General features: G+C 34.3%; 4 protein-coding genes and 1 long non-coding RNA gene across 16 annotated transcripts; 3 read left to right on the forward strand and 2 right to left on the reverse strand.

Annotated features, from left to right (window-relative positions):
- Window positions 1–53: 53 nt before the first annotated feature.
- On the reverse strand, window positions 54–1,404 carry LOC109535764. Of its 2 annotated transcripts, none has more exons than XM_019901749.2 (3): window positions 1,294–1,404; window positions 964–1,223; window positions 54–572 (listed from the first exon to the last, which is right to left on the reverse strand). In XM_019901749.2, exons 1-3 carry the CDS (start codon window positions 1,328–1,330, stop codon window positions 108–110), a joined length of 762 nt encoding a protein of 253 aa, XP_019757308.2. In that variant the 5' UTR covers window positions 1,331–1,404; the 3' UTR covers window positions 54–107. The 2 variants fall into 2 exon arrangements, with proteins under 2 accessions (XP_019757308.2, XP_019757309.2); XM_019901750.2 differs by having other exon boundaries at window positions 988–1,223; window positions 1,294–1,403.
- Window positions 1,405–2,314: 910 nt separating this feature from the next.
- Window positions 2,315–13,162, forward strand: LOC109535771 (protein AF-10). 7 transcript variants are annotated; one of them, XM_019901758.2, is made up of 18 exons: window positions 2,315–2,421; window positions 2,743–2,953; window positions 3,704–3,783; window positions 3,984–4,148; window positions 4,226–4,447; window positions 4,856–5,094; window positions 5,168–5,507; window positions 5,657–5,830; window positions 5,883–6,075; window positions 7,006–7,186; window positions 8,409–8,622; window positions 8,683–8,843; window positions 8,893–9,079; window positions 9,142–9,307; window positions 9,538–9,708; window positions 10,208–10,400; window positions 10,919–11,060; window positions 11,681–13,162. In XM_019901758.2, exons 2-18 carry the CDS (start codon window positions 2,845–2,847, stop codon window positions 11,744–11,746), a joined length of 3,003 nt encoding a protein of 1,000 aa, XP_019757317.2. In that variant the 5' UTR covers window positions 2,315–2,421; window positions 2,743–2,844; the 3' UTR covers window positions 11,747–13,162. The 7 variants fall into 7 exon arrangements, with proteins under 7 accessions (XP_019757317.2, XP_019757321.2, XP_019757318.2 ...); XM_019901762.2 differs by having other exon boundaries at window positions 10,208–10,395; XM_019901759.2 differs by having other exon boundaries at window positions 4,226–4,423.
- Window positions 13,163–13,718: 556 nt separating this feature from the next.
- Window positions 13,719–22,276, forward strand: LOC109535732 (protein patched homolog 1). 2 transcript variants are annotated; one of them, XM_019901682.2, is made up of 16 exons: window positions 13,719–14,235; window positions 15,869–16,115; window positions 16,844–16,917; window positions 16,971–17,198; window positions 17,258–17,429; window positions 17,930–18,027; window positions 18,080–18,200; window positions 18,545–18,674; window positions 19,503–19,669; window positions 19,821–20,069; window positions 20,156–20,471; window positions 20,527–20,669; window positions 21,258–21,419; window positions 21,482–21,655; window positions 21,766–21,987; window positions 22,050–22,276. In XM_019901682.2, exons 1-16 carry the CDS (start codon window positions 14,150–14,152, stop codon window positions 22,209–22,211), a joined length of 2,751 nt encoding a protein of 916 aa, XP_019757241.2. In that variant the 5' UTR covers window positions 13,719–14,149; the 3' UTR covers window positions 22,212–22,276. The 2 variants fall into 2 exon arrangements, with proteins under 2 accessions (XP_019757241.2, XP_048520931.1); XM_048664974.1 differs by lacking the exons at window positions 13,719–14,235; window positions 16,844–16,917 and having other exon boundaries at window positions 16,047–16,115.
- On the reverse strand, window positions 22,048–22,857 carry LOC125503886. Its single transcript, XR_007281137.1, has 2 exons — window positions 22,622–22,857; window positions 22,048–22,216 (listed from the first exon to the last, which is right to left on the reverse strand). It is a non-coding gene; the product is annotated as an uncharacterized LOC125503886 (long non-coding RNA).
- LOC109535733 (meiotic nuclear division protein 1 homolog) lies at window positions 22,670–24,537 on the forward strand. 4 transcript variants are annotated; one of them, XM_048664976.1, is made up of 6 exons: window positions 22,670–22,751; window positions 23,515–23,618; window positions 23,673–23,809; window positions 23,860–23,965; window positions 24,023–24,166; window positions 24,227–24,537. In XM_048664976.1, exons 2-6 carry the CDS (start codon window positions 23,532–23,534, stop codon window positions 24,362–24,364), a joined length of 612 nt encoding a protein of 203 aa, XP_048520933.1. In that variant the 5' UTR covers window positions 22,670–22,751; window positions 23,515–23,531; the 3' UTR covers window positions 24,365–24,537. The 4 variants fall into 4 exon arrangements, with proteins under 4 accessions (XP_048520933.1, XP_048520934.1, XP_048520932.1 ...); XM_048664977.1 differs by lacking the exon at window positions 22,670–22,751 and adding an exon at window positions 22,974–23,062 and having other exon boundaries at window positions 23,461–23,618; XM_048664975.1 differs by lacking the exon at window positions 22,670–22,751 and adding an exon at window positions 22,974–23,062.
- Window positions 24,538–24,567: the final 30 nt, after the last annotated feature.

Here is a 24,567-nt window from a genome sequence, read left to right on the forward strand (position 1 = left end):
AATGATTGACCGTTTTCTCAATAGTCTAGGCACAGCGCCCAAAAATAAACAAAAACCATCCAAATGTTTATTTAACTCTACAAATAAAGCATGTAAGTCAAATTTGATTATAATCTGAGAAATTCGAAAGTGAGATTTTGAGAGTGTGCGATTTTACTCGCCAGTGATCTTCCATCGTACTCGAACCTATCGAAGCCAATTTCAGCCCCCAATTCAAACCTCAACTGTTCGGCAATCTTGTGAGTGATAAACGATGTGCAAATAGCAGTCACTATTTCTGGAGGTCTGGTGATTGCCAAAGTTGTTCCATTCGAAATGACTTTATCTTCCTTTCCATGGCTCAATCTCTTAGCTATGCTAATGGAGACTTCGAACAGTTTCTTGGCAATACCTCGTTTCCTGAATTCGGGCAGTATGCCCACGAACATTATTTCCATCGCAGTTTTCACTTTACAGTGCTCACATATGTCGAATATTTTTTCAATATCGCACATCCATTGTAACAAGTTTCGCACTTCCGAGTGTTCACATAACTTAAGATGCTTCGCGAATACATCCATGGTATCTGTGCCCTATAAAAGAAATAAAAAACTTAGGTCTATAAGTGCTGTTTGAAAGCATTTTAACATGTATTATTAATACAAATTTTCGAAATTCAAATATCTCAGTTCAAGACTGGAATTGTCTCGTAATTTTGCCTTTGTCTCTTAGGACGTTAGGATTAGGATTTCGATTGTGTCTGAAATATCAGCTGCTGAATACTAATTTAACTGCTGTTTAACTTTGAGATGTTCCCCAGATAGGTGCTATTAATAACGCAATTTTTCAAGTGATTCATTAAATTAAATTGATAAATATCTTTATTAGCTAGACATTATTGTTGTTATCGGATGGGACCCCCAAGTTCGAAGCATGATAAGGATGGTCGGAGAGTTTGGTAAGTAAAATGCAACTTTCGCTCACTGTGAGAATATCTTCAACACATACATGCAACTTGTTGAATGCCACTCCCGCAACTTTGCCAGTTGCTTTATCAACTGCAGCAATGGATATTCCGTCTTCAGCAACCCAACTGACCAATTTATCCATTTCCGGGAAACATTCTGGACGATCTGGAAGCCCTAAAGCGACACATACATTTTCATTTATGTAAAATGATCTATGCATCGCTTCTAGGGATTCTTGAAGTAAGCCTTCGGTTATTTGGACGTATTCTATCGAGCCTGGAGGATGTTTCATTTAAAATTTTATTAAAAATGTCTTTAATATTTTAAAATAAACTTGCTCACTTACCATCTTCGCTGGTGGACCAAATAGTTTTCTGCTTCATGATTGACCTCTTTCTTGCTCAACTCTGTCCAAGCCGAGCCTGTAAACTGCATTTATACTGAAAATCTAAATAATCCCATCAAGTCAATCTTAAGTAGAATTGTTATCTTAAAATCTTTTATTTACTTACAGTCCGCTACGGAAAATTTTCTAATCAAGAACGATGCCTTTGATTTATATCTGATCCTCGTGTAATCGGTTGAAATATTTAAATTGTTTGAATGCAAATGCAAATACCAGTCTACCAAATGATGCAAAAAAATTGAAACAATGCAGGGCGCAAGTGATGCAGTTTGCTATTTTGTGCCAAGAATTAATTGAAATGTTCAATTTGAAATATGACCTTTCCAAATTATCACTCTTATTTTTCTTTAAAATAATCTATTTTCAAATTGTAACAATGTTGTACCATTGTACCTATTATCGCGTTTTTAAACATTAAAGTGTCTTGGATACCTATTTGAGACAAAGTGTATCTACTTGTAAAATACATACTTGTTTTACATCGTCCAAAGTCTAAATTTCGTAATTTCACAAAACTGTAGTGCATTTTTCATAAATATTTGTTTTCATTATTATTGGCCTTATTTAGCTAATACGTTCAGAACAGACAGGAAATATAATAGTTTTACATTCGAATAAAAACAGTTAAAACCTTTTTTTACAAAAAAACCAATTGTAATATTATTAATAATGGAATACGTGTTTTAAAATATAAAAGGAACATCAAGGAAAATATTGCAATCGTTTTGATTTTTGGAAAAAACCTTCGAAAACCAACCATCGATTAGATGTTTATGTAAAAAAACTTCAAATTTTTTTTATACAAATATGAATGTTCAATAGTAGAAACATTTCACAAAAAAAATTAAAAAAAATAATTTAGAATCAATAAATTTGTAGCTCGTCTTCAATGAACATATTTACTTGTGAATGACGTCAGAGTCTACCATTAATTCTGAATACAAGAATTCGTGGCAACCAGTAAAACTCTATGTTAGCTACGCATGACTCTTGAGGCTAAAGTAAATAATCACAAAAACAAAATGGTTTCTTGTTTCTAAAAGTGTTTATTATATTTTTGTTAACAACGTGCGTACACTTTTAATTAGGTTTTTGTAAAATTAGACTTCTCCCGGTCAATTTGTCGGGGCATTTGAAAGTTCCGGGCTTAAAATTGTCAAATACGCTATCGTGCTTAAAGACTCCATCGACGCTGGGGTTCAAAGCACGTTTGCATTCAAAAAAATTTATTTAAATCATTTCTGATCGCAATTAAACATGCTTTATCACTAAAAACAGCTCACATTTCTCATTTATACTCAGCTAATAATCGAATTCATTTTTCAATTATATTCAATACGTATATTAAACATGGGGGGCCCACTCAACAGTTTTCACATCTTTTTATAGGAATTATAAGGATTTAGCGATGAACGTCAACTTTCTGATGTGGAGATATGGGGTGGGAATGCCAATAGATCGCTAGTTTAGCAAAATTGGCTTTTCTGCATTATGAGGGAAATGGTAGGAGGCTGTTGTGTGTGTTCTGATGATAGAGGTTGGACTGAGAATCCCCTTGTGTATTGCGATGGACAATCTTGTTATGTTGCGGTTCATCAAGGTAAGATTAAACACGGGCCACATGCAAGCAATGCCAAAACCTTGAGGTTTCCAAACAAATTACCTTTAAAATGCCCTTAATTTCCCCAACAAATGGTGATATAAATACAGCTATTAAATAGCGTTTCGAGGATGATAAAAGCCTCATTTGGTATAAAAGGCAAGAACGTTACGCATAAATACCTATCATTGTCAACAATGTTAAATTCAGATGGAATCAATGGTCATTGAGATAATAGCGAATTGCCACATGGATACCTATTTGAAAAAAGTATATCAGAACAAGCACAGGAAATTACACAAAAGAATAATAAATATAATGTGAAATACTTACGTAAACTGTAGCTTAGTCCAATAAATTTTTAAAATATTTACTCCCAATTTACCAGGTAGTTTGCCAGAGTCCTTAGAAATATTTGTTGGAAAGCGCACATTATTGTGCTGTAGAAATTATAAATTAATTATTATTTGTCTCATAATTAATTTTGAAATCCCATTTTACAATGCAAAATTATTGATCTCCACATTTTCTTCACAGATTGTGGAGATTGAGATTTTATTTGTAAGATGCTTAACTTACAAGGAAAGCTAGACTAAATTAATACAGATTCGTCTTTACAAAATGTATGGTTTTTAAACGTGTTCCATCAAGTTTTAAATAATAGGAAGAAAAACACATTTGAAAAATTTAAATTGAAAGGTCTCAACAGATTAAAATACAAATTTTATAGAAATGCATTTTGTGTTTTAGCCTGTTATGGTATAGTGACTGTCCCAACAGGCCCTTGGTTTTGCTGCAAGTGCGAAAGTCAAGATAAATCCACCAAAGTGGTAAGTGAACCGACTGACAATCGAATGTTATGAAATCAGTGAAACGCGACTATATGCTTCAGGTGCTACAAGCTCTAAATTGGCAGTTTTTCCTGTTTGAATTATTGAATATGGCTTTTAGGAATTGAAAACATATTAGAGCTACAAAACACTGAATATCTTCATTTGCTCTACATTGATTATAAGTTAATGTTTTACAGAAGTGTGAATTGTGCCCCAGCAAATATGGAGCGCTCAAACGTACAGATAACCAAGGTTGGGCCCATGTGGTGTGTGCGCTTTATATTCCCGAAGTCCGATTTGGAAATGTGTCTACAATGGAACCTATTCAGTTGCATTTAATTCCAGCCGAACGGTTCAACAAGGTAATTTAACCGGTTAAATGACGAGGTGTCTGAACCAATGCCTGGAAGTTTTCAATGTACAAAATTGTGATAATTAGGTGTGCTATATCTGCGAAGAAAAAGGGAAACCAGCCAATGCAACTGTTGGTGCATGTATGCAATGCAATCGCGTTGGATGTAAACAGCAGTTTCACGTAACTTGTGCTCAAAGTTTGGGGCTTTTATGTGAAGAGGCTGGGAATTACTTAGACAACGTCAAGTATTGCGGCTATTGCCAGCATCATTATAGTAAATTGGTAAGGATCCAGAATATTTTAAAGGTATACGATTTTTTATTAAACTTATGTGTACTAATAGTCCGGATATTTATCAGCCAAGCGTTTCAATTATCTTTATTTCCAGCCACCAAAAGTGGCTTTTGATTACACACATTAAACAATGTTTGCCATTCATCAATAGATAAAAATAGTTACGCCCAAACGTATAGATGCGATTTGAAAAAAAATTATTTGCACATACATGCCCGATCGTTTTGAGTGTTCATAAATAAATAAGCTGATAAGTTGATATCACCTTTTTTTATTAAAACAAAACTGAACAAACTGACACGTTTCGGCTATTTACGTTGATCAAACAAATACAAACAAAATATTCCGGTATATAAAACATTTTCATTCATCAAAAAAGCTGACTTTATTATACTAAATTGGCTGCATTTAATATTGCAGAAGAAAGGCGGCCACGTCAAAACCATTCCTCCATATAAGCCAGTTAGTGACAACCATAATTCCGATTCAAACTCTGAAAAAGAGGCGGAACCAGGAACTTCCACAAAGACCAGCCCATCGCAGGCTGCAGGCAAGCGAAAATCCGGATCTGGAGGAAAGACTAATACGACAAAAGTGTCTACTTCCAGTAAACCAACAGGTTCATCTCAACAGAAGACTGCCCATAGCAATAATAAAGGGTACGAACAGTGATTATATTCTACTATACCTACACGCTAGTTGTTAAATTAATTATGTATGGCATTTCTTCAGGTCTGGTGATAAAAGAGCATCAAGCTCAAAGACTGGCAAAGCTGAGGAAACGTTAACTTCAGCTTCTTCGGCTTCCGAGAAGTCAGATAAAAAAGACAATCGAAGTGACTCAGTTTCGGAATCTGACAAAGAATCAAAAGATAAAGACACGAAAAGTGTAAAAAGACGCAAAGGCAGTTCAAGGACGCCTACACCAGTGCAAAGTGAAGTTAGTGTTGTTGTTAGTGCAGGATTAGCTGCTGACGTTATTGTGCCGACCACAAGTGCCCAACTCTTAACACAAACGGACAAGAAAAACTGTGCGTCTACTATAGAAAATACTGCTGACAAACTGAAAAGGGTATTATTTTTTTATTGTAGTTTTTTGCCACAGTACGATTGAAGTAATCAAGCTAAAGTTTACGCAACTTTTACTAATAAAATGTGTGCTTTTCTTTCCAGTGAAATTTACAAAATGTTAAAATGTGTTTCCGTTAATTCATGCTTTAGATAAAATTAGACACAACTCAATTGATAATCTCCAATCAACCGGTCGTTGCTTTAACGTCCATATCAACAACCAAAATCAGTTCACCCTGTACAATAACCACGTCGGACTCAACAGCTCAGAGTGAAGCTGCACCAGCAGCTGTGCCTACACCGTCTATTATTCAAATCGCTCAGGTACCAACATAAGAAATATCTACTTGAACATAAGTAAAAAAATGCATTTTAGGCGCAAAGTCACCAGCCACACCAATCCCTAGTGGTATCAGTGCCCTTAGCTAACACAAGCTTAAGTCCACATCATCCTCTAGTGGCTAATCCCGCAAACCCCTTGACTGTTATGCCCTTTGCTGTTGCTGCAACGGAGAAAAATAGTGTTAATACACCAGAAAAAAATTCATCAGTAACTCCTATATTATCTGGTAAGTCCAGGTAGATTATGTCTTATTCAACCAGCTGAGTAGAGTGAAAGAAATGTACCCCTCATGCTCTAAAGACACGGTTTATTTTTTTTTAGTTTAGTACGTTTACCTTCACGCATTTCAGGTACTTTACTTACTGGATTCAAACGATTTAGGTAGATAAACAGGTAACACATAAATATTTGTGGAAAATGCTATAGTGATGAGCAAATCAAGACCAAAGCAGGTTTCGCGTCTCGCCCATCACTAGCTTTAAAGAACTTCACATAAGCAATAACTGCCAATTTACAAAAAGTTATAAGTGCGTGAAACTGAGACTTATGCGAATTACATTATATGAAAAAAATGCCGTGTACATCAACTTCACGAACAGAAACAAAAAAGTAATGTTTCAGGGGAATTTAACAATAACATAAGTTCACGCATTACAAAACCGCCATATACTAGCGTCTTAAATGGAAGAAACTTGAAAATACAAATTCGTGGCGACTGAAGTAAAGTCTTAATGTTGTTGTTAATTAGAAACACAGTGCTTCAGCTGTGGGATTGTGGCAAAGATAGCAATTACACTTTCTTCAAATTTCATTCACATTTCTAGGTTTCGGCAATGTTGTTTTACAAACCTTTATCATTGAAATAGATCGAAAAACTTGTTTGTTTCAAATATTGTAGGTATTTTAAAGAAACAGATTGACTTACCAATACCAAATGTTCTGTGTACGCACTTAGCTGATTTTGAGTAATTTGTACGCACACTAAAGAAATGAAAGAGTGAAACTGAGAACGGCCAGCAAAGAAACGTACCAGTCGGCGGTAAAATGTTTATCTCTGTGAAGTGCCGGCATTACACAAAGGGTTGCGGAGTCGGCGAAACATAAAAACTAAAAATAACAACGAATAACTACTAGTATTTATTGATTTTGTTTGCAGATAACGTAATAATGCCTTCAAACAATAGCTCCCAGGGACTGCTCAGTTCCGAAATGAGCGGCGGTGGTTTAAAAATCACTTTCGAAAAGCAGCCGGATTCGATTAATACTGAAGTCGATATGGAATTGGAACTCGATACACCATCGACAATTCAGGAAGTACCTACTGCTAAAAGAACCAGGTAAATTATAATTATTATTTGTATGCAATTTTATTATGGGGAATTGAAGGTATTGTTCAGATGATAAGAAATGCATAAAACCTCAGATATCTGAAGAAAAAAAGAATGCAGATTCTGCTCTAATCAATAGATCAACCGAGCGCTTATCCGTTACATAAGTTAATATAGTAGGTATATTTCAAGCGTAGTACAACTCGCTTTATTGAAGAAATTTGAATATAAAGAACATATGAAAATGAACGAAAAAGCTTTGAGTGCAAACCCAACTTCTCTGATGAATTAGTGAATTAATGAATGAAGTTTTGTTAGATTTTTATTGTTTGTTTTACGAACAATAATTTTTTTAAAATGCCACGAGGTTTTATTCACTTCGCCCAAGGTTCTTCGAAGGATTTCATCAAACTAAACCAACCACGATCGCGTTTATGAAAAATGCATCAACGATATTTCTTCGCGCATTTCGAATGCCGCGGAAACATTTGCGGACTTTTCCAGCTTTGGATCCTTTTCAAGATCGAAACAAAATCGATAAAAACAAATTCACAGCAAATTTCATTAAAATCTATCAAATCATTCTCTCGATATTGCAGAAAACTTAATTTTTTTGATTTGACCATCAATAGCGGAGGCGCCGGACCTTTCTACTTAATAAAAGTGGTCAGATTATATCGTCTGCTTTTAGGCCTAAGAATATCAGCCTTTTTGATAATGTGCTTATGGGACACTGGATATGGGAACGACCTCATGCTTTACGCTTTATTAAATACAGATAAAACAGAACATTAAACTACTACATTCAATATTTATTTATAAAAAATTTAAAATCCCACAGCAAATAAAGAAAAAATGTAGTTTTTATATCTGCAACATACCGTTGTTAAGAAGAGCGATAGTACCATTTTAACAAATTATATTCACATTTTAAGACGGTCGCTATGACCAGTTGTGATTGTAAGTTTCATTCAATGTGTACGTTCTGTTTTAGACTCAGTGAAATATTTGAAATAAATGTTTCACAGCATAGACTTAGCATTGTGCACTAAACATGCCCCTGTGAGATCTTCTGTATAATTAATCAAATATAGAGAATCGATTATAGATATTTATATTCGAATTAAACCATAATGTGGTTTTAATTAGGTTCAATTCCCAATAATAAATCCAACCAACTCATTTAGTAATGAAACTCGAATTTGTTTACACGTAAGCCCGATTATTGCAGATCTCAATCTCACGAAAAGACTGACCGAACTACCCGAGGCAAGAAACGCAATAGCACTGGAAATAGCACTAACAATCCTCAAAATCTGGCTACCAGTTCACTTCCAGCGACAATGCCAAAACGATCTATCCGATCACAGCAATCAGCTTCACCTCCTGTCATATTATCTCAACAGCAGCAACACCAGCCAGGGGCTTTTGCTGCAATATCACAGGTAAAGTTTGTGGCCTGGACACTTTCGGTCACTTTTAACTAATTATTGTTGCTTTTATAGGAGAAAATTAAAGATTCTCCTCCAAGTAGTCCAAGTTCCGAGAGTCAAGGACCGTCATCCAATACGCAAAACATAGGTAGAATGAAGGGTCGCAAAAGTGCTCCGGCCGCAGTCAATGTGATACAAACGCTCTCCAAGGAGGATAAAAAAGAAGTTAAAATGTGAGTTGCACCTTAGAACTCCTAAGCCAGTAATTTATGTATTTTTTAGGTTTCAGAATGGTGTGACTACGGCGCCTCATATGTTAGGCAATCAACTAAATCCCACCTCGAATATGCATCAAAAGATGACTGACCACCTAAGTAATGAGCTTGAAGCGCATAGCATTTACAATAACTCAAACGATGCGAGTCAAAACCTAATGGGGCCACAATTACATCATCGCATTGTTCAATCGGTAATCACATTATTTCTTTTCTATTGTTTGATTATATTATTTTATATATTTTTAAATTGTAGACGAGAGCAAGCAGCACAGGTTCGAGTACAGCTTCAGGGGGTAGTGGGTTATCTTCAATGCTGGGTGGCGGAGGTGGCGCAATACCACAAACCTTAGATCAACTTTTAGAGCGACAATGGGAACAGGGCTCACAGTTTCTTATGGAACAAGCTCAACATTTTGATAGTACGTATATTTTATGATTTAGTGTTGATTAGCGTGTGTTCGCAGTCAGTTCTTGGAAGATCGTCTAGTATTCTTCACAAAGGAACGCACTCCATTATTTACTATTTAGTAATGGTTTTGCTGAACAGATTTTGTTTTCCAACGACGCGTAATTATTGCAGACCCGATTGCTCTTTTATTAAGATCATAGACAATATCATATTTTTCTGTTAACACTTATTACATTGCAGTTGCGTCACTGCTATCTTGTTTGCATCAATTGAGGGCTGAGAATGTGCGTTTAGAGGATCATGTAAGTTCTTTGCTTCAGAGAAGAGATCATTTGTTGGCGGTTAATGCTCGGCTAGCTATTCCACTAACTGGACAGCCAGCCGCTGCTCCGCCACAATCATCGCATACAGGTAAGATCGTTTCTTGTGAATATAAATACAAAACGGAAGACGAATTGCGTGGACTCATGTTTTAAAACTTTATTAGGTATTTTCAGTCATTCACTTTTTTAATGTTGCGTTTTTTTGTTGATGATTTGCTAATTGAGAAATATGTGATCTCAAATTATTTGTTTTTATATATGATTGGTGTTCTTTATAATTAATTTAATTAATGGCATTAAAATTTGTCACAATTTGCAAGAAATTTCTTGTATTTTCAATTTGGTCATTAGGTTTTGTTTTTGAAATTTTGCTTCGAATTATATTTGCAGTTATAAGTTAATTTTTGAGCCGAGAAAAAAGATTTGGAAGACCCACATCGAAATAGGAAATACGGCACTTTAAAACATTTATTTTTTAAATAGCATGAGGTACAATTTTGGCACAAACGTAAACTATAGAATCATTATATAAACATTATATTACTACCTCTTGAGTCGCACTTTAAAGTAACAATGGCAATTTTCAGTGAACAACATTCATCCAAGTATTCCGGTTAGCCATAGTGATATTACGAGATCCAGACATAGTACAGGGTCTTACGATCGCTATCCGCAAAGTTCTCTACCTGTTCCTGTAGAAAATGGATTACTGCCAGATGCTTACGCTCCTAATTCGCACCGAGATTCTGTAGGAAGTGGACAGCCCAGTCCAAACGTAAGGTAAATCTTCATAAGATGAAACTAATTTAATAAAGTCAACTCAAGAGAAAACATTTGTTCTTAACATTAGTCCGGAGCAGTCATTATTCTAAGCAAACACGCACTTTGAGGCTTTATTGGGAGGAGATTGGACACGTCTGTTCACTAAAAGCAATTAATGTAAAAAGCCATCATTGTTATTAAAGTTAATAATTGTAAAACACTTATTATTTTGATAAAACCAAATTATTAATATTTTAATGTAAAATGTTAATAAAATTGTGTTTTAAATATTTTTTTTATTTTTTTTAAATCTCAAGTCTACAAATAAAACTTACTTAGAAAGTTGCCCAAATCCCACTGAAAGTGAAAATGCAGTAAACCAACGACCTTAGAACAATAAATTATTATTCGGCAACTAGAGGGATTTTTTGCAATAAACATCTAGACGCTTCCAGGTTCAAATAGGATCTACAGCCGAAAAATCACGGATAAGTTAGCGATTGCCGGTGGTTTAATAATTCGAGTTACTTTTATAGACACTCTCCAGCAGCGATCTACTCCAACAATGGTTTACTCAGGCAGTGCGCCGACATCGGGGGCAGATCGGCGCCCCCTCGGGCTCAGCCCTACCCCGTCTATGAGCGCCCCGGCTCCTCTCATTCCACTTCTTCGCAACAGGTGCGATATGGGCACAAGTTTAATTAATTTTCATTTGCTGGCACCGGGGAGCTTTTGGTGTTGTCATTTCACTTCTGCTACTTATTTATTTTATTACTGCTTTTCGGTTTGATTTTGCTCATTCGCGGTTGTCGTTTTCATCGAAACTATTTTTTTTATTTGCATGTTTGTGTATCCGTTCTACCCGATTGAACTGGGGGCATATCCGTTATTAAGCGATTAGTAACTGATTAAACAGAACTAATGCAGCATGGACTATACACATGCCTATTGTGCATGTACTAGATGGACTATCCACGATGCATTTTATACATATATTTTTTAGATTATTATTTTCATTGATTCTTCGCTGAGATACTTGAATAGGTGCATTGAATTAGGAGATAAGAGCGTTGATTGAAAAAACAGTGAAACTTTTTTGCATAATCAATCCAAAGTTTCTACCACTTTAAAACATACAATTAACTTTGATTCGTCAAGCATTTCAGGTTAAAAACACCAAATTACGATGGGATTTGTTACTCCAGTCTAATGTTTCATCACAAATACAGGCAATTAGTGTGTTTTTGCCGATCGAATTCGTCTATTTAACGTTCTAAACTTAGTAAATTGTTTTTCAGATGGTAATACGAAGAGAACGGGAAAGAGAGCAGGACATTTTTGGGCACAGTTCGCAGCCGAGCTGAAGTTTAATGTTTTTAATGGATTTTAGCTCTTTGTGTGACGGATCTAAGTTTTAAACAGCTCGAAATTATTCATCGACTGAATATTTTATCTAGTTATAATTTATCATTTTAGAATACTTTTAAAATGCCTCCTTTTGATTCGTTTTTATATTACATATTTACCTTCTTATTGCACGTCGATATATGTTTTAATGATTTAATTTTATTGCTATTTGTTCATACAATATCAAACATTAAAAAGATTTGCATTATATACGGTGTGCATCAAGCTGTGTTCAGTTCATTTTGATAGGAAAGTTTTTCTTAATCAAAATATCTGCGACAAAAATTTGTTTTCTAGGAAGTTTTATTTTTTAAATACGCTTTTATGGGGGTCAATGGTACACATCCATAGAAGCGTTTACAATAGTTAGAAGTTTAAGAACCTAATTTGGTTGGGGAAACACTTCGCAGTTTCAAAGCAACTAAATCTTACAATTAAATGGAATTTTAGTGGCCAAAACCATTTTCTTCAAGTCTAAGTAAGAGTTACTTGTTCTGATTAGTTAAAAACAGCCGTTTGAAATCGACTAAAATTGTTGATAAATTTACAGTCATATCAGTTGCAAAACCCGTGTTCGAATCGTGTAGGAATGTAGAACTTAAGGGCAATAGTGTTTGAACAAGAAAAAATGTTTTTACTTGTGCGAATCAGTCACTGTAGAGTAGTTCTGAGCTCAGGGAAAGACTTAAATAATAGGAACTTTAAATTAAAGTGTTACATTAAGGTAATACCAGCAAGTTGGCCATATTAAAATAGTCTAGCGTTTGGTATTATTTGGTAATCAATATTAGCATTTTCATAGAATACGTTCAGTACTAGTAATAGAAGCATATTTCTAGTTCATAAACTTTTCCTAGGTAAAGAAGATCCTAAAATCTGTAAAAATGTAGCAGCAAATAAAATAAGTAAGTTGATCAGCAGAGACATGCTAATAATGAATACCTAATAATTCAGTCAACTTCTTATATATGATGGTAGTCAATAATGTAATCTTAAGTATGAAATCGATTTATTCAGATGCTATAATTTTTTAACGCCGCAAAAGGAAATCCCTATTTTCGCAAACGATTCGAAAGAAAATATATGATTTGGTTGCACTTAAAGGGATTTCAAGTGGAATGTATCATTTATCTACACCTTAAAATAACAACTAGCGCAACAATTATCTTTTTTTAAATTGAAAGTTAACAATATTAATCCTCTGCACCGAGTCTCAATAGTGCTTTGTTGGCATGTGGTTATTATTATGGGAAATACCATTTGAAATCACTTGTAAGTCAAATCGTAGTCGAAGTAGCTGAATAGAACTGTATATTTTGTACAATTTTAAGTTTGTTTTGTTGTATGTTTTGTAATATACAGTTGGTAGGAAAGTCAATGGTTTTAATTTCCTTTGTTCAAATGTACTATGTGTTGGTTAGTTGTTTGTTACTATTTATTTGACAGGTTTTTTTAATAACTGACTGGGTTTTGTGCACGAGAGAAACAGCACAGGGGTTTTAAATGAAACACACAAAATCAGAAAAAAATACTTGCAACAGAGTTAATAGAAAAAAAAACACAATTCTAGTTCCAAGTGTACAAACTCTTGAAAGCTAGTTTCAAAGAACAAATTCTCTTTCACGAAGGCCTAAAAGCCTGAAAAACTCACCAGTTTCAATTTTCATGGTTGCCTCTTCAAAAGTGGCTTAATCGGCACCTCTGAAGATGTCAGATGCTCGTGCTTGCGAAAAGTTGGCAGTGGCCACGAAAGCTTAACTGGAACTTAACGTTGTTTAAAATACTGAATTTTATGGTAGATTCAAAAAAACTGATTGCTATGCGAAAATATCAAACCCATGCCAAAACTCTCTCAAGGTGGACCAGCAAATGTTTCGGTCGATTCCAAGTTCCAAGCTATTTTCATTTTGAATGTTTAGTTATCAAGCAGCCCTCAAGCGCTTATTGTTGTTAACTCTCTTTCGAAATGGACGGTTTTTAGTGACAAAGATTATGCGGAAATTTTCCTGTTCGATCAAAATTCAAAGAGTTCATTTCTCGTTAGCCTTGAATCAAGTCTAATTATACTCATTATAAAACTGAAAATTTACTCCTTTGCACATATCAATATAAATATATTAAATCCGCGTCACTTGCGATTGTCGGTTTGTAAATATCGCGCTGCTTTTCAACATTTTTATTGTTTTTTACTTGTTAGTTGCCTCTGATAAGCAAATTCGGTGTTCGGATTATCTTCCGTATCAAATTGTTTCTGAATATCAGTATTGCAAAGAACGATAACGATTAGTTCAAGTGAATGGATTGCGCGTTTTAACTTATTAGCGTAAATGTACTATATGTGAATACCAGACCAGTGCGAAATGGGGTTTTGCAATTTTTTTAAAGTCAACGTATTTGAAAAATTCACTTACAGTGTTGTCACGGGCACCGAAACTTTTTTTTATAAGTAAGTATGGAATGTATTTGTATCCTCCATATACTCACGGGGTTATTTATTTTTAGTATTAACTTGCACTATCAAAAACCAATTTCAAAGCGCGCTTATGCCTGCCAAGTTTTATTCAAAATGTTCATAAATTCTTATCAGCTTGGCTTTTCCTCAGAAAGATACTTTAATTTAAAATTTAATCGAATAAAAGATGTTTTCTATTTACAAAAGATGGGAAGTTTTGAATTAGCAGTCGGTGGGATTTCTACCTGACTTTTTACCTGCTCAAGCAATGAATTAACTTTGGGGGCTTTCAAAATTTTTGCCTTACTTGCATTTATTCTAATAATAATAATACACTAATATATAATAGTTATGTTTCAAACACAACAATCTTCATCATAAATGGGATCAATGTTACTAATTTTCTAAACATTTATAATTTATTGTGAGTTCTACATGCGAAAAAGACACAACATCTTCAATCAGCTCTCGTATATCGGTCCGACAAGGCAAAGACATGTTGATTTTACCTATTGCTCTCACTTCTGGGTATAGTACGAAGATAGCCGAACTTACTCGACCCCCGTCGAATTGACCAGCTGTATTACGAGGGCGCGTTAATTTCTTACTTGGATTATTCACGTTCTGCAGATTTTTCTCACTTTTTAACGAAAAATGTTGCTAAGAACAAGTCAATATCAGATTTTATAGAAAGTGATTTTTTGCTAATTCGACATCTGTATTTGTATCAGAATACATTAAAAACCCATTTACACCTTGTACTAAGTCTTAAAAGCGCTAATTGAAAATTAATTACAATGTCCGATGTACATTAGGATATTTACAGGAAAAAATTACCATTAAACATACAGAATTGCTGGTGAACTGCATTTGCTAGTTAGATTGTAGTTTAATGGTACAGCAATTCAACGTTAAAACGAGAATTTGCTGTTTCCACAACCATGTTTTTAGCTAATTAAACAGAGGCATTCAGTCATTTTGGACTATGGAGTCAAATTAATCGAAAATTTAACAATAGTATTTATCATGCAACGAATAGAATACAGTTGAGTTCTTCACATCATAAAACTACCAGAATTTTAGAAAAATTGTGAAAAAAATAAACAGAAACAATTTTCAAATTTCAACATTTCGTGAAAAATTTTACAAAAAAACGTAAATGTATACCGAGTTTACAGAAACAAAACCCCCACGTCTGAGTCAACGTAAAATAATAATTTTTGATTGCCATTAATACAAAGTTCACTCACTACCAGATAATGCCGCTCGAATCTAAATAACGCCAAGATAATACTCGATTGATTGTATGCAAGTAAATAACAGTTAAAAACGCTCAATAAGAACTAAAATATTTATTATATTTTAAACAATCACAGTGAAAGTTATCTAGATCCAGAAGCTAGATGAACATAAATTAAACTCGGTATTTTATTTAAAAACTTGAATTTTGTACATTTTGGAAGGTTTGGCTTTCAATTTTGTTAACAGTTGTTCGTAACTGTTGAACAGTTTTTGATTCAATTTCAAATTAACAAGCTTCCTACATTTTTTCAGTTCTTTTATCTGTGCAAAACTTTTTATATCCATTCATCACCTCAATACGCTTATTATTTGACTATTTTCCCAGATTAGGAATATCTATCGCCCTACACCCAATCCGAACCATCGCATTATGCTGGATCGTGGTACTTCTCAGCGGATTTGGATTTTTCCGATTTCGACAAGAAAAGAACCCGTTAAAACTGTGGGTACCGCCAGATACCACTTTCATTCGCGATTCTGAGTGGTTGATGAATACGTTTCAGCGAGGATTTTCGGACGAAGCAATCACTATTGTTGCAGAAGACGTTTTAACTCCAGAAGTAATCGTTAAGGTAATTTTCCCAAAACTGCCTACTCACTCCATTCCAAAGGTGAATTACCTGTTTCATTAAGTATTGGGAATGTTGACGAATTTTTCTCATGAAAACCAGTTAAAATAATAGCAGTAATTAAAAATCCATTGTAGATACGCAATTAAAGCTAATTATCAATTAGAACATGCTGAGTATTTCCCATGCATCTGAAAATAGTCAATTATCAATTATTCTAAATTAGTAGTTAGCGACTGTTGTTATCATTAGGAAGATAAAAATAGTCAATTATGGGATGGAGTAGAAACATGTTTTTTTTTGTGAAAATAGATTTTTGATTGATTTTACGCAGTTTTTATAGCGTATGCTCAACTGAAAGTTTCAAAGTGAAATATCTCCAACACCCGACAACAAAATCGTTTTTTATGTAAAAAACATCAGATAATAGACCGTGACTAAAAGAAATTCAGTATTGCAACGCACAAAAAAGCTCAATTGTTTCAAACATCTTCAGAGTACTACCGCTAACATCCTGTAGGAGTTACAATCAAACTATTAGAAAATTTGAATTTATGGATAAGAAAAACCAACGACCACAAAACTTTGTGCTAATAATGAAATAGTAACAGCTTACTTTTCGTCGAGCTCAAGTCATCGAGCTTTGAATTTTGAAACGGAGCCAAAGTCACCCAAAATTACGCTAATTAAATGCATCGAATTAGGTATTATTATATCATAATTTGTTCCAGCTCGGTAAAATCCACACTCAAATGATGGGTGCTAAAACCATCAACAATATTACCATGAAAGATGTGTGCTTCAGGTGAACTAAATGAAAACTTGAATAACAATTTAAAAATTTCCTTTTTATTCTAGAATACCTAAAGTCAATAAGAAACTATTAAAACTCATGATTAGCGAAACTGAAGACGATTTAGATCCAAGTATGACAATGCCAGCAGCTTTGTATTGTAGTTTTATAGAGACCATGAAGACTGAGTGCTACACCAAAAGTATTTTAGAACTGTGGGATTTCAATATGACCCAGATCGCTTTGCTTACCAAAGATGATATCGTTTATTCGGTTAATACTTACAACAAAGAGTAAGCGAATTGGGCTGCTCGAAATTGGTTCATTCCAGCACTAATTGATGATTTTCTAGCTTAATATTTGGGAAGCTTAAAAGCTATGATCACCTACTGGGTGGAATTGTGAGAAACGAGACTGGACATATCATTAGCGCTAAAGCAATAGATAATTATTGGTTACTTCTAGTCAATTTTTCTTCTGTCGACATGAACAAGGCCGGAAACATGGCCGGAACAGGAGAATGGGTAAATAGTCGTTTAGGTACTAATGATAAAATAGTACTCGCATATAAAAAGAAGGGCTCTTAGGACGTAATTTACAGACGCAAGGTGATTGCGTTCCGAAGTATATGGAAAACTTTTTCCATATAAATTTTTCGAAAAAATAATTCTTTATAATAAGTTCTAAAATCTAAATTGTTTTTCAATCTTGTACAGTTCGTCAGAAAACCCTGTGTATCGGAAATTACGCAATTTTTAATCCAAGTTTTTAATTTAAAAGTTTGTTTCTCATCAGGACTTCTCATCAAGAATGACAGAATTAAAATACTTATGTGTAAATTAAAAACGTGTGAACTTATTGAAGAATCGCTATTGTCCAAAATTAAGATGAAAATGACGAAAAATGGCATTTGAGTTTGTTTTGAATATATTAATATCAAATTTTCATACTTTCTTTATCGTCTACAACAAAAGTTCCCCAAATTGTAATAATTTTGCATCAAAAGTTCTTCAATTATTTGCAGGCTTCCGAAGAAGCACTTGATTGGGAACTGACGTTCCTGAATATCTCAGAAACGTTGGCTAAAGACGAAAAGGAGTTGTATTATTTTTCTGGTAGAAGGTGCGATTTCAAGTCAATAAATCGATTCTGCCTCTTAAACGCTTGTTTCTAGTTTTGGAGATATCAGTAACAACTCAATGTTCCAAGACATCGATAAACTAAGCATTGGAATAGTGATAATGGTGATATACGTGCAATTCGTGATATCTAAATTTAATTGGCTGGAAGCCCGGGTATGTATCGAGTAATGGGGGATCTTGATGGAGGATTCAGCCAAAAAGTGTGCATAAAAGAAACGAAAGATTTGCATATGATAATCAGAGAAATGATTTAACAAAATTGAAGATTCAAGTCGCTAGTTTGCGCATTTCAGTGTGGTTGAATTTTATGTTTGAAAATTTTGTCTTTGACACTAATTTTTTCCAAATTTTATCGAAGTTTACTGAAATTGTTTCAATTTTCTCTTTTAAAGTGAAAAGATTAAAATGGACACTTGATTTTAAAACAATGATGAATCTTTCAAGATCCCCTGATTCAAACTAGAAACCATAAGAACAGGAAAAACAATATAAAATAGATTGTTTTAGGGAGTGTGGGCATGCTGGCCATTGTCATGGGCTTTATAGTCGGAGCGGGACTTTGCTCCTTACTGGGGATATTTTATGGACCTGTTCATCTGTCCTTACCTTTTCTTTTGATGGGTTTAGGTAAGCAAAAATCTGGAAGATTTCAATTTAGAGTTAAATATAGCGTTAATTTTCTTGCACAGCAAGAAACAGTGGTGATAATTTTTTCAATCAAAAACTGTGCCTTTCAGGCACAAAACGCAACGAGCTTATTTGATCCCAACGGAATCTAAAACTACAAAAATCAATTTTGTTTGCAGAAAAACCATTGGCGTACACCATTTTTCTATCTAGGAATTTTCTCGGATAATCCAACAAATAAAATTTTTTTATTCAAAAACTGTGCCTTAAAAAACCCTACAGAACCTTTTTATTTCTAACTGAGTGTAGATTTTTTGGGATTGAATTGAATTATTTTTCTTTTACTTTATACTCCACTGCAAAATCAAACAAATTGAAAACACATTTTTAAAACCCGTAGTGAAAATCTGAACGAAAAAAATGAAAAATTGGACGTACGTGAACAAACTCGTAAACATTCAACCAAAAATTAAGAGCCTTCATTTATAAAACACAAAGACATTGAAAGTATTAATCAGCAGCTACTGTTGTTAAATTTGCACGTCGAAAAACATTTTTGCAAGTAACTATTTACTGATATTATTTTTTTTCCAATATTAGAGCTATAGATTAAAAGTACCTTTTTTGTGTGGACAGCAGGAAAAAAATTAAAACTTACATTCCCTCCAGTGGCGTAGAAATTAGGAACAAAAGAATCCCAAAACAACTCCAAAATGTACCACACTACATACATAGAAGAAAATCCTTCTTTCTAATAATCTTCTATGGATGCTGTGAACTGTAGATTAATTAGTTTCAATAATTATTTTCGTCTTTCTGTTATTCCAGGCGTGGATGATATGTTAGTTATAATGACATGCTGGGATGAATTATCTGTAACCGACCAGAAACGTCCTCTTCCCGAAAGAATAGGACTCGTTTTAAAACATGCAGGAGTATCCATAACAATTACATCGTTTACTGATGTTATTGCTTTTATTATCGGAGCCTCAACGGTAAGTTTAAAGAAAAGTTAAAAAAAAAACAGTTTGTACGTTCATCGCATTTATTTTGGCTCTAAAAGCTAAACCAAAAATAAAACTCGATGATCTAAAATCATCAATAAATTTACAAAATATAAACTTGTTTTTCGTTTTTGATTTGCAGATCTTGCCCTGTTTGGAATCATTTTGTATTTATGCCGCATGCGGAGTGTTCATGACATTCGTTTTTGTGATCACATTTTTTATGGCGTGCTTTGTGCTGGATCAGAAGCGCCTTGAATCGAACCGAAACGGGATTATACCGTGCATTGAGCATCCGACGTATAAGCCGAACAAGTGCAGCCAGAGCCGACTTACCAGCAGAATATTCGAATATGTTTATGGAAATATAATTCTAACAACGCCTGGAAAGGTGCGACATTTCGATTCCTTTCCTCATTTCACTTTATCAATTCTCATGGCCTATAAGTCACAAATCGATGAACTCGTATGTTTCAGGTGATAGTAATACTCACTACTATAGTTTTTGCCGGAGTGAGTATAGAAAGTGCGTTGAAGTTGGAGCAGAGATTTGATCCAAAATGGTTCCTACCGGAAGGCACTCATCTGGCCGAGTATATCAAAGCAAGGGACACTCATTTTCCGCATGTGGGCTGGGATGCCGCTTTTTATATGGGGGCACTCAATTACAGCCATGAATTGAAGAAAATCAAAGCGGCAGTCGATCAGTTGGAAAATATGACTGATATTACCAGCAACATCATGTCCTGGGTGGATCCATTTAGGACATTTGTCTTGAATAATTTTAAACACGGTAAAACGCAGTTGCTGCTATTAGATAGGCAAATTGTTCAATGCAATTATTCCAGACGTATATGAAGAAGATCTGGATGAGGACCGATTTGATATAATGATGTCAAAATTCCTGCATAGTCCTCGCTATGCAAAGTACCAAGGCAACTTCGTGTTTGAAAGAGACTTGGAATGCGGAGCAGGAATCCCGAAAATTAAGGTAGAGTTTAAAGTCTCCGCGTACACTCATATCTCGATTTATACGACTTTTTCAGATGAGACAAAAGCTCAACTAAATAACTTAATAATTATGCAGTTCAGATTTCTTTAAAAACGCGTACACCTTAGCGGAAAATCAAATTTTCTAGTAAATTGAACGAATAGTCAACAACTTATCACTAAAAATTCTTAAGGCAGTTGATTGAAAAAAAAAACATATGTAAATAACCGTATTTGCAAACTCCATCAACCTCTTGGACGTTAAACTTTTTCAATGCATGAAAATCAAGTGCACGATTTTGGTGATTTTCAGAACTTAAAAGAAATAAAAATCGAAATTTACACGATAGGAGTAGAGGTCATACAAAGTAGACGAATATGCTCAATTAACCTGAGCATTATAATCGTGTAAAATGAGATAAAGAATTGAAGAATCAAAAATTTGGTTCATTCAATTTCAATTTAATTTATTTGTCGAAAAATTGGAAGCGTAAACATTAATTAACAATATTCTTTCAAATAAAAACAATGTACAATATTATATAATAATAACTTATTTAAAAATAAAATATAAATAACATGCCTACAGATGTCCAGCATCGATTTCAACATAAAAAAATTTCCGGATCCAAGACAGCAAATAGTACCGATGCATAGGGTGCAAAACGTTGCAGAAAATGCCAATTTTACCACTGGGGATAAATTTGCCACCGTCTGGTCAAAGTTCTTTGCCATGTGGATTACTGATGAGGTACTTAAGGAATCGACTGTCCCATTCCATCTCTAATCAAGCATCATTTAACCAATTTCCAGCTAATCGACGTAGAAGTTATGAGGAATCTTGAGCTGGCCTTAATCTGTGTGATGGCCTGTACCATACTGCTGATTGCTAATTGGCAGATTTGCTTCTGGATTTTCATCTGCGTCTTAGTAACGATGTTGAATGTGTGCGGATTTATGCAACGATGGGGCCTAACAATTGACCTGGTATGTCCCAGAAGTAATATCCTAAGTTCATTTAAAATTCAACGGACTGTTTTTTTGGAAATGCTCAACGTTCAACTTTTGTTGCCATCATCAACTTACAATATTTGCAGGTTTCTTGTATAGGTTTGGAATTAGCCATTGGCTTATGCGTTGACTACGCAACCCATATAGGGCATACTTTTCTAACAATCCACGAAGGGAGTAAAAGAGATAGGGCATTAAGAACAGTCAGTTCTATTGGTTCAGCGGTTTTATTCGGCGGTCTTTCGACGTTTATTGGCATGTTTATGATGAGCCAGTCAACTGCTTATACATTTCAATCATTTTTTAAGGTAAGTTTCTTCAGTTTTTCTAGTTAACTTCGAATTATCACTTTTTTACTTGTTTGTTGCAGATATTTTCTTTGGTCATTATTTTCGGTTTATTCCATGGCATCGTCTTGTTTCCGGTGATTTTAAGCTGGATTGGACCAAAACCGTATCAAGCAACACCTAAACCCATTCCGCAACATGATATTGAGATGGAAAATGGAGCGCAATTGACTTGTTTGGACTAACGGAGCTGGAAAGGATTCTGAATCATGGTTGTTATATTTGTACTATAATAAATATTTATTGTTTACCAGTATTTTTTAATAATCGTTCATCGGGCACAAGTTTCTCACAAGTGATTAATCGCGATGAATAGTTAAAATCAACCAGTCAAAACATTTAGAGAGAGAAATTAGGGAAAAAGCATGATAGCAACTGATACGCCCGAAAAAATGAGAAACATACAAGAGACGAAAACCGCAGAAAGTTAAATAACAAATTCACGAATGTGACGATGAAGAATAAAAGGAAACTGAATGGCACTCGTCGCTCTGGAGATTGTGTTTTAGAAGAATTTCGGCAAACATTAAAGGAAAAACCATGCCAATATTATAAAACTGAAAAAAATGTTTTCCCATATTTCATTCGTACTCACCTTTACGGCCTAAGCTTATCTGCTGTCCACATGGGAGACTCCCATATCGTCTTTAATGAAGTTCATGGTAGGGGCAAAGACTTTACTCTTCTAACCAGCACAAGTAGTCTGTGCTCCAAATACAAAAATAGTGAGTAGTCTGTGTCATAGATATAAAGACATATATAATAAGTCTTATAAAGACAAGCATAGATCATAGATAAAGACAAGTGTGTCTGTGCGTGTCCAAATACAATAAAAACTGAGGTTAGAAACCATATAGTACACACAATAACAACAACAACATCACGGGGGGATATTTTGTGGTTAGAAACATTCGAAGCTTTATGTTTACAATTTTTCTCTCAAAGGGAATGGAATAACGAGGACCGATTTTTACAATTATTATCAATATATGTTGATTCAAGAAGAACTTGTCGGCATTCTGTAGGACGTTTGTTCGTGAGTATGCAGTTTCATATTTGACTTATTTAGTTCAAAATAATGATAGTTTTAACTTTACTAACGATTGTGCTGTTGTTTATTTCAATGGGTCGATTTTCGACGATTTCGGCTAAATTGTAAGAATAAAATTAAATTCTGTGCAAACCACCAGTCAAACGAATCATTCGGATTTACTTAACGTTCGTTAAACATCGTTTTAATCAGAACTCGTGTGGAACTCATGAAACAAGCGATAAATGGGTATTATTATTATAACAAAAAGTATCGAGAATTCATCGAAGAATTTGGCATAGATAGACAAGATATTCAATTGAAACCAAAGCATTACAAAAATTATTTTAAAAAAAACGCAAAGGAGGATAAGAATTTTGAATTTGAAAGTTTAAAATTTATAGCCAAAAGCGCTCAAAATCACGTCCCGAAAAAGTAAAAACAGCTTGGTTTTCCAGAAACAATTTCCTAAAATATGTCGAAAAATGGAGTCACAGCTGAGGAAAAGAAATCTCGAATGATTGAACTATTTTATGAAACCGGAGAATGCTATCAACTTAAAGTAAGTCTTTAAATTCGATGTTAAAAGTGCGTGTTCCTAAGAAACTTGATGCAGGAATTGGAAAAGTTGGCACCTAAAGCAAAGGGAATTGTTGCTAACTCAGTGAAGGATATTATCCAAAAATTGGTGGATGATGGTTTAATAGATTCAGATAAAATCGGAACTTCCATCTACTACTGGTCATTTCCAAGGTGAATAGTTTAGTAGGAGCGTTTCAAATCTATGAATTTATTAATTTCAGCAAGGGAATTAATCTGCGTAAAAGAAAACTTAGTGAAATAACGAAAAAATATGAAGACGTCAGTAAAAAGCAAAAGCTAATGAACGACACTTTGCAGGACTCGGATGTAAGACTGACTACAATCAAATGCAAAAACCTTCACGAAAATCAATTACTTTTATAGATAAACCAAGATGAAGACAAACTGAGTAAAATATTAGGCGAAATCACGGATATCGAGTTGGATTTAGCGACACTTAAGAGACAACTAGTCGAATTCCAAGATAATGATCCTGAAAAGTTTGACGCCTTAAAAACAAAAACTGTGGTAATGTTAAACATCTTTTTAACAATCGGAAACACACGTTCAAAGCTTCCATTGCTTTAGGGCTTGAAAGATGCGGCTAACCGATGGACCGACAATATTTTTGCAGTCAAGACTTGGTGCAAAAACAAATTTCTCATTGAAGGTAAAGTCCTGAATAAACAGTTTGGTATTCCAGAGGATTTGGATTACATTGAATAAGTTCAACATTGCATTGCAGCCTCTTAATTTAGATTCAACAGAATAGATTATTTTTTGTAAAAGTTTGGCTGTGACCAAAGCGTCCATATGGAAATATTTTTCAAACTATTGTTTTTGTGTAACTTGTTGTACCCATTCAAAAAGTTTGAATATAGTTTAGTTACCTTGAAAAATCGAGTTGAAGCCCTATTCACTTAGCTGGC

The sequence above is a fragment of the Dendroctonus ponderosae genome, unplaced genomic scaffold (assembly GCF_020466585.1).
Source record: "Dendroctonus ponderosae isolate FM_Combo_2020 unplaced genomic scaffold, Dpon_F_20191213v2 Dpon_F_20191213_3, whole genome shotgun sequence".
In the NCBI taxonomy this organism is placed as follows: Eukaryota; Metazoa; Arthropoda; class Insecta; order Coleoptera; family Curculionidae; genus Dendroctonus; species Dendroctonus ponderosae.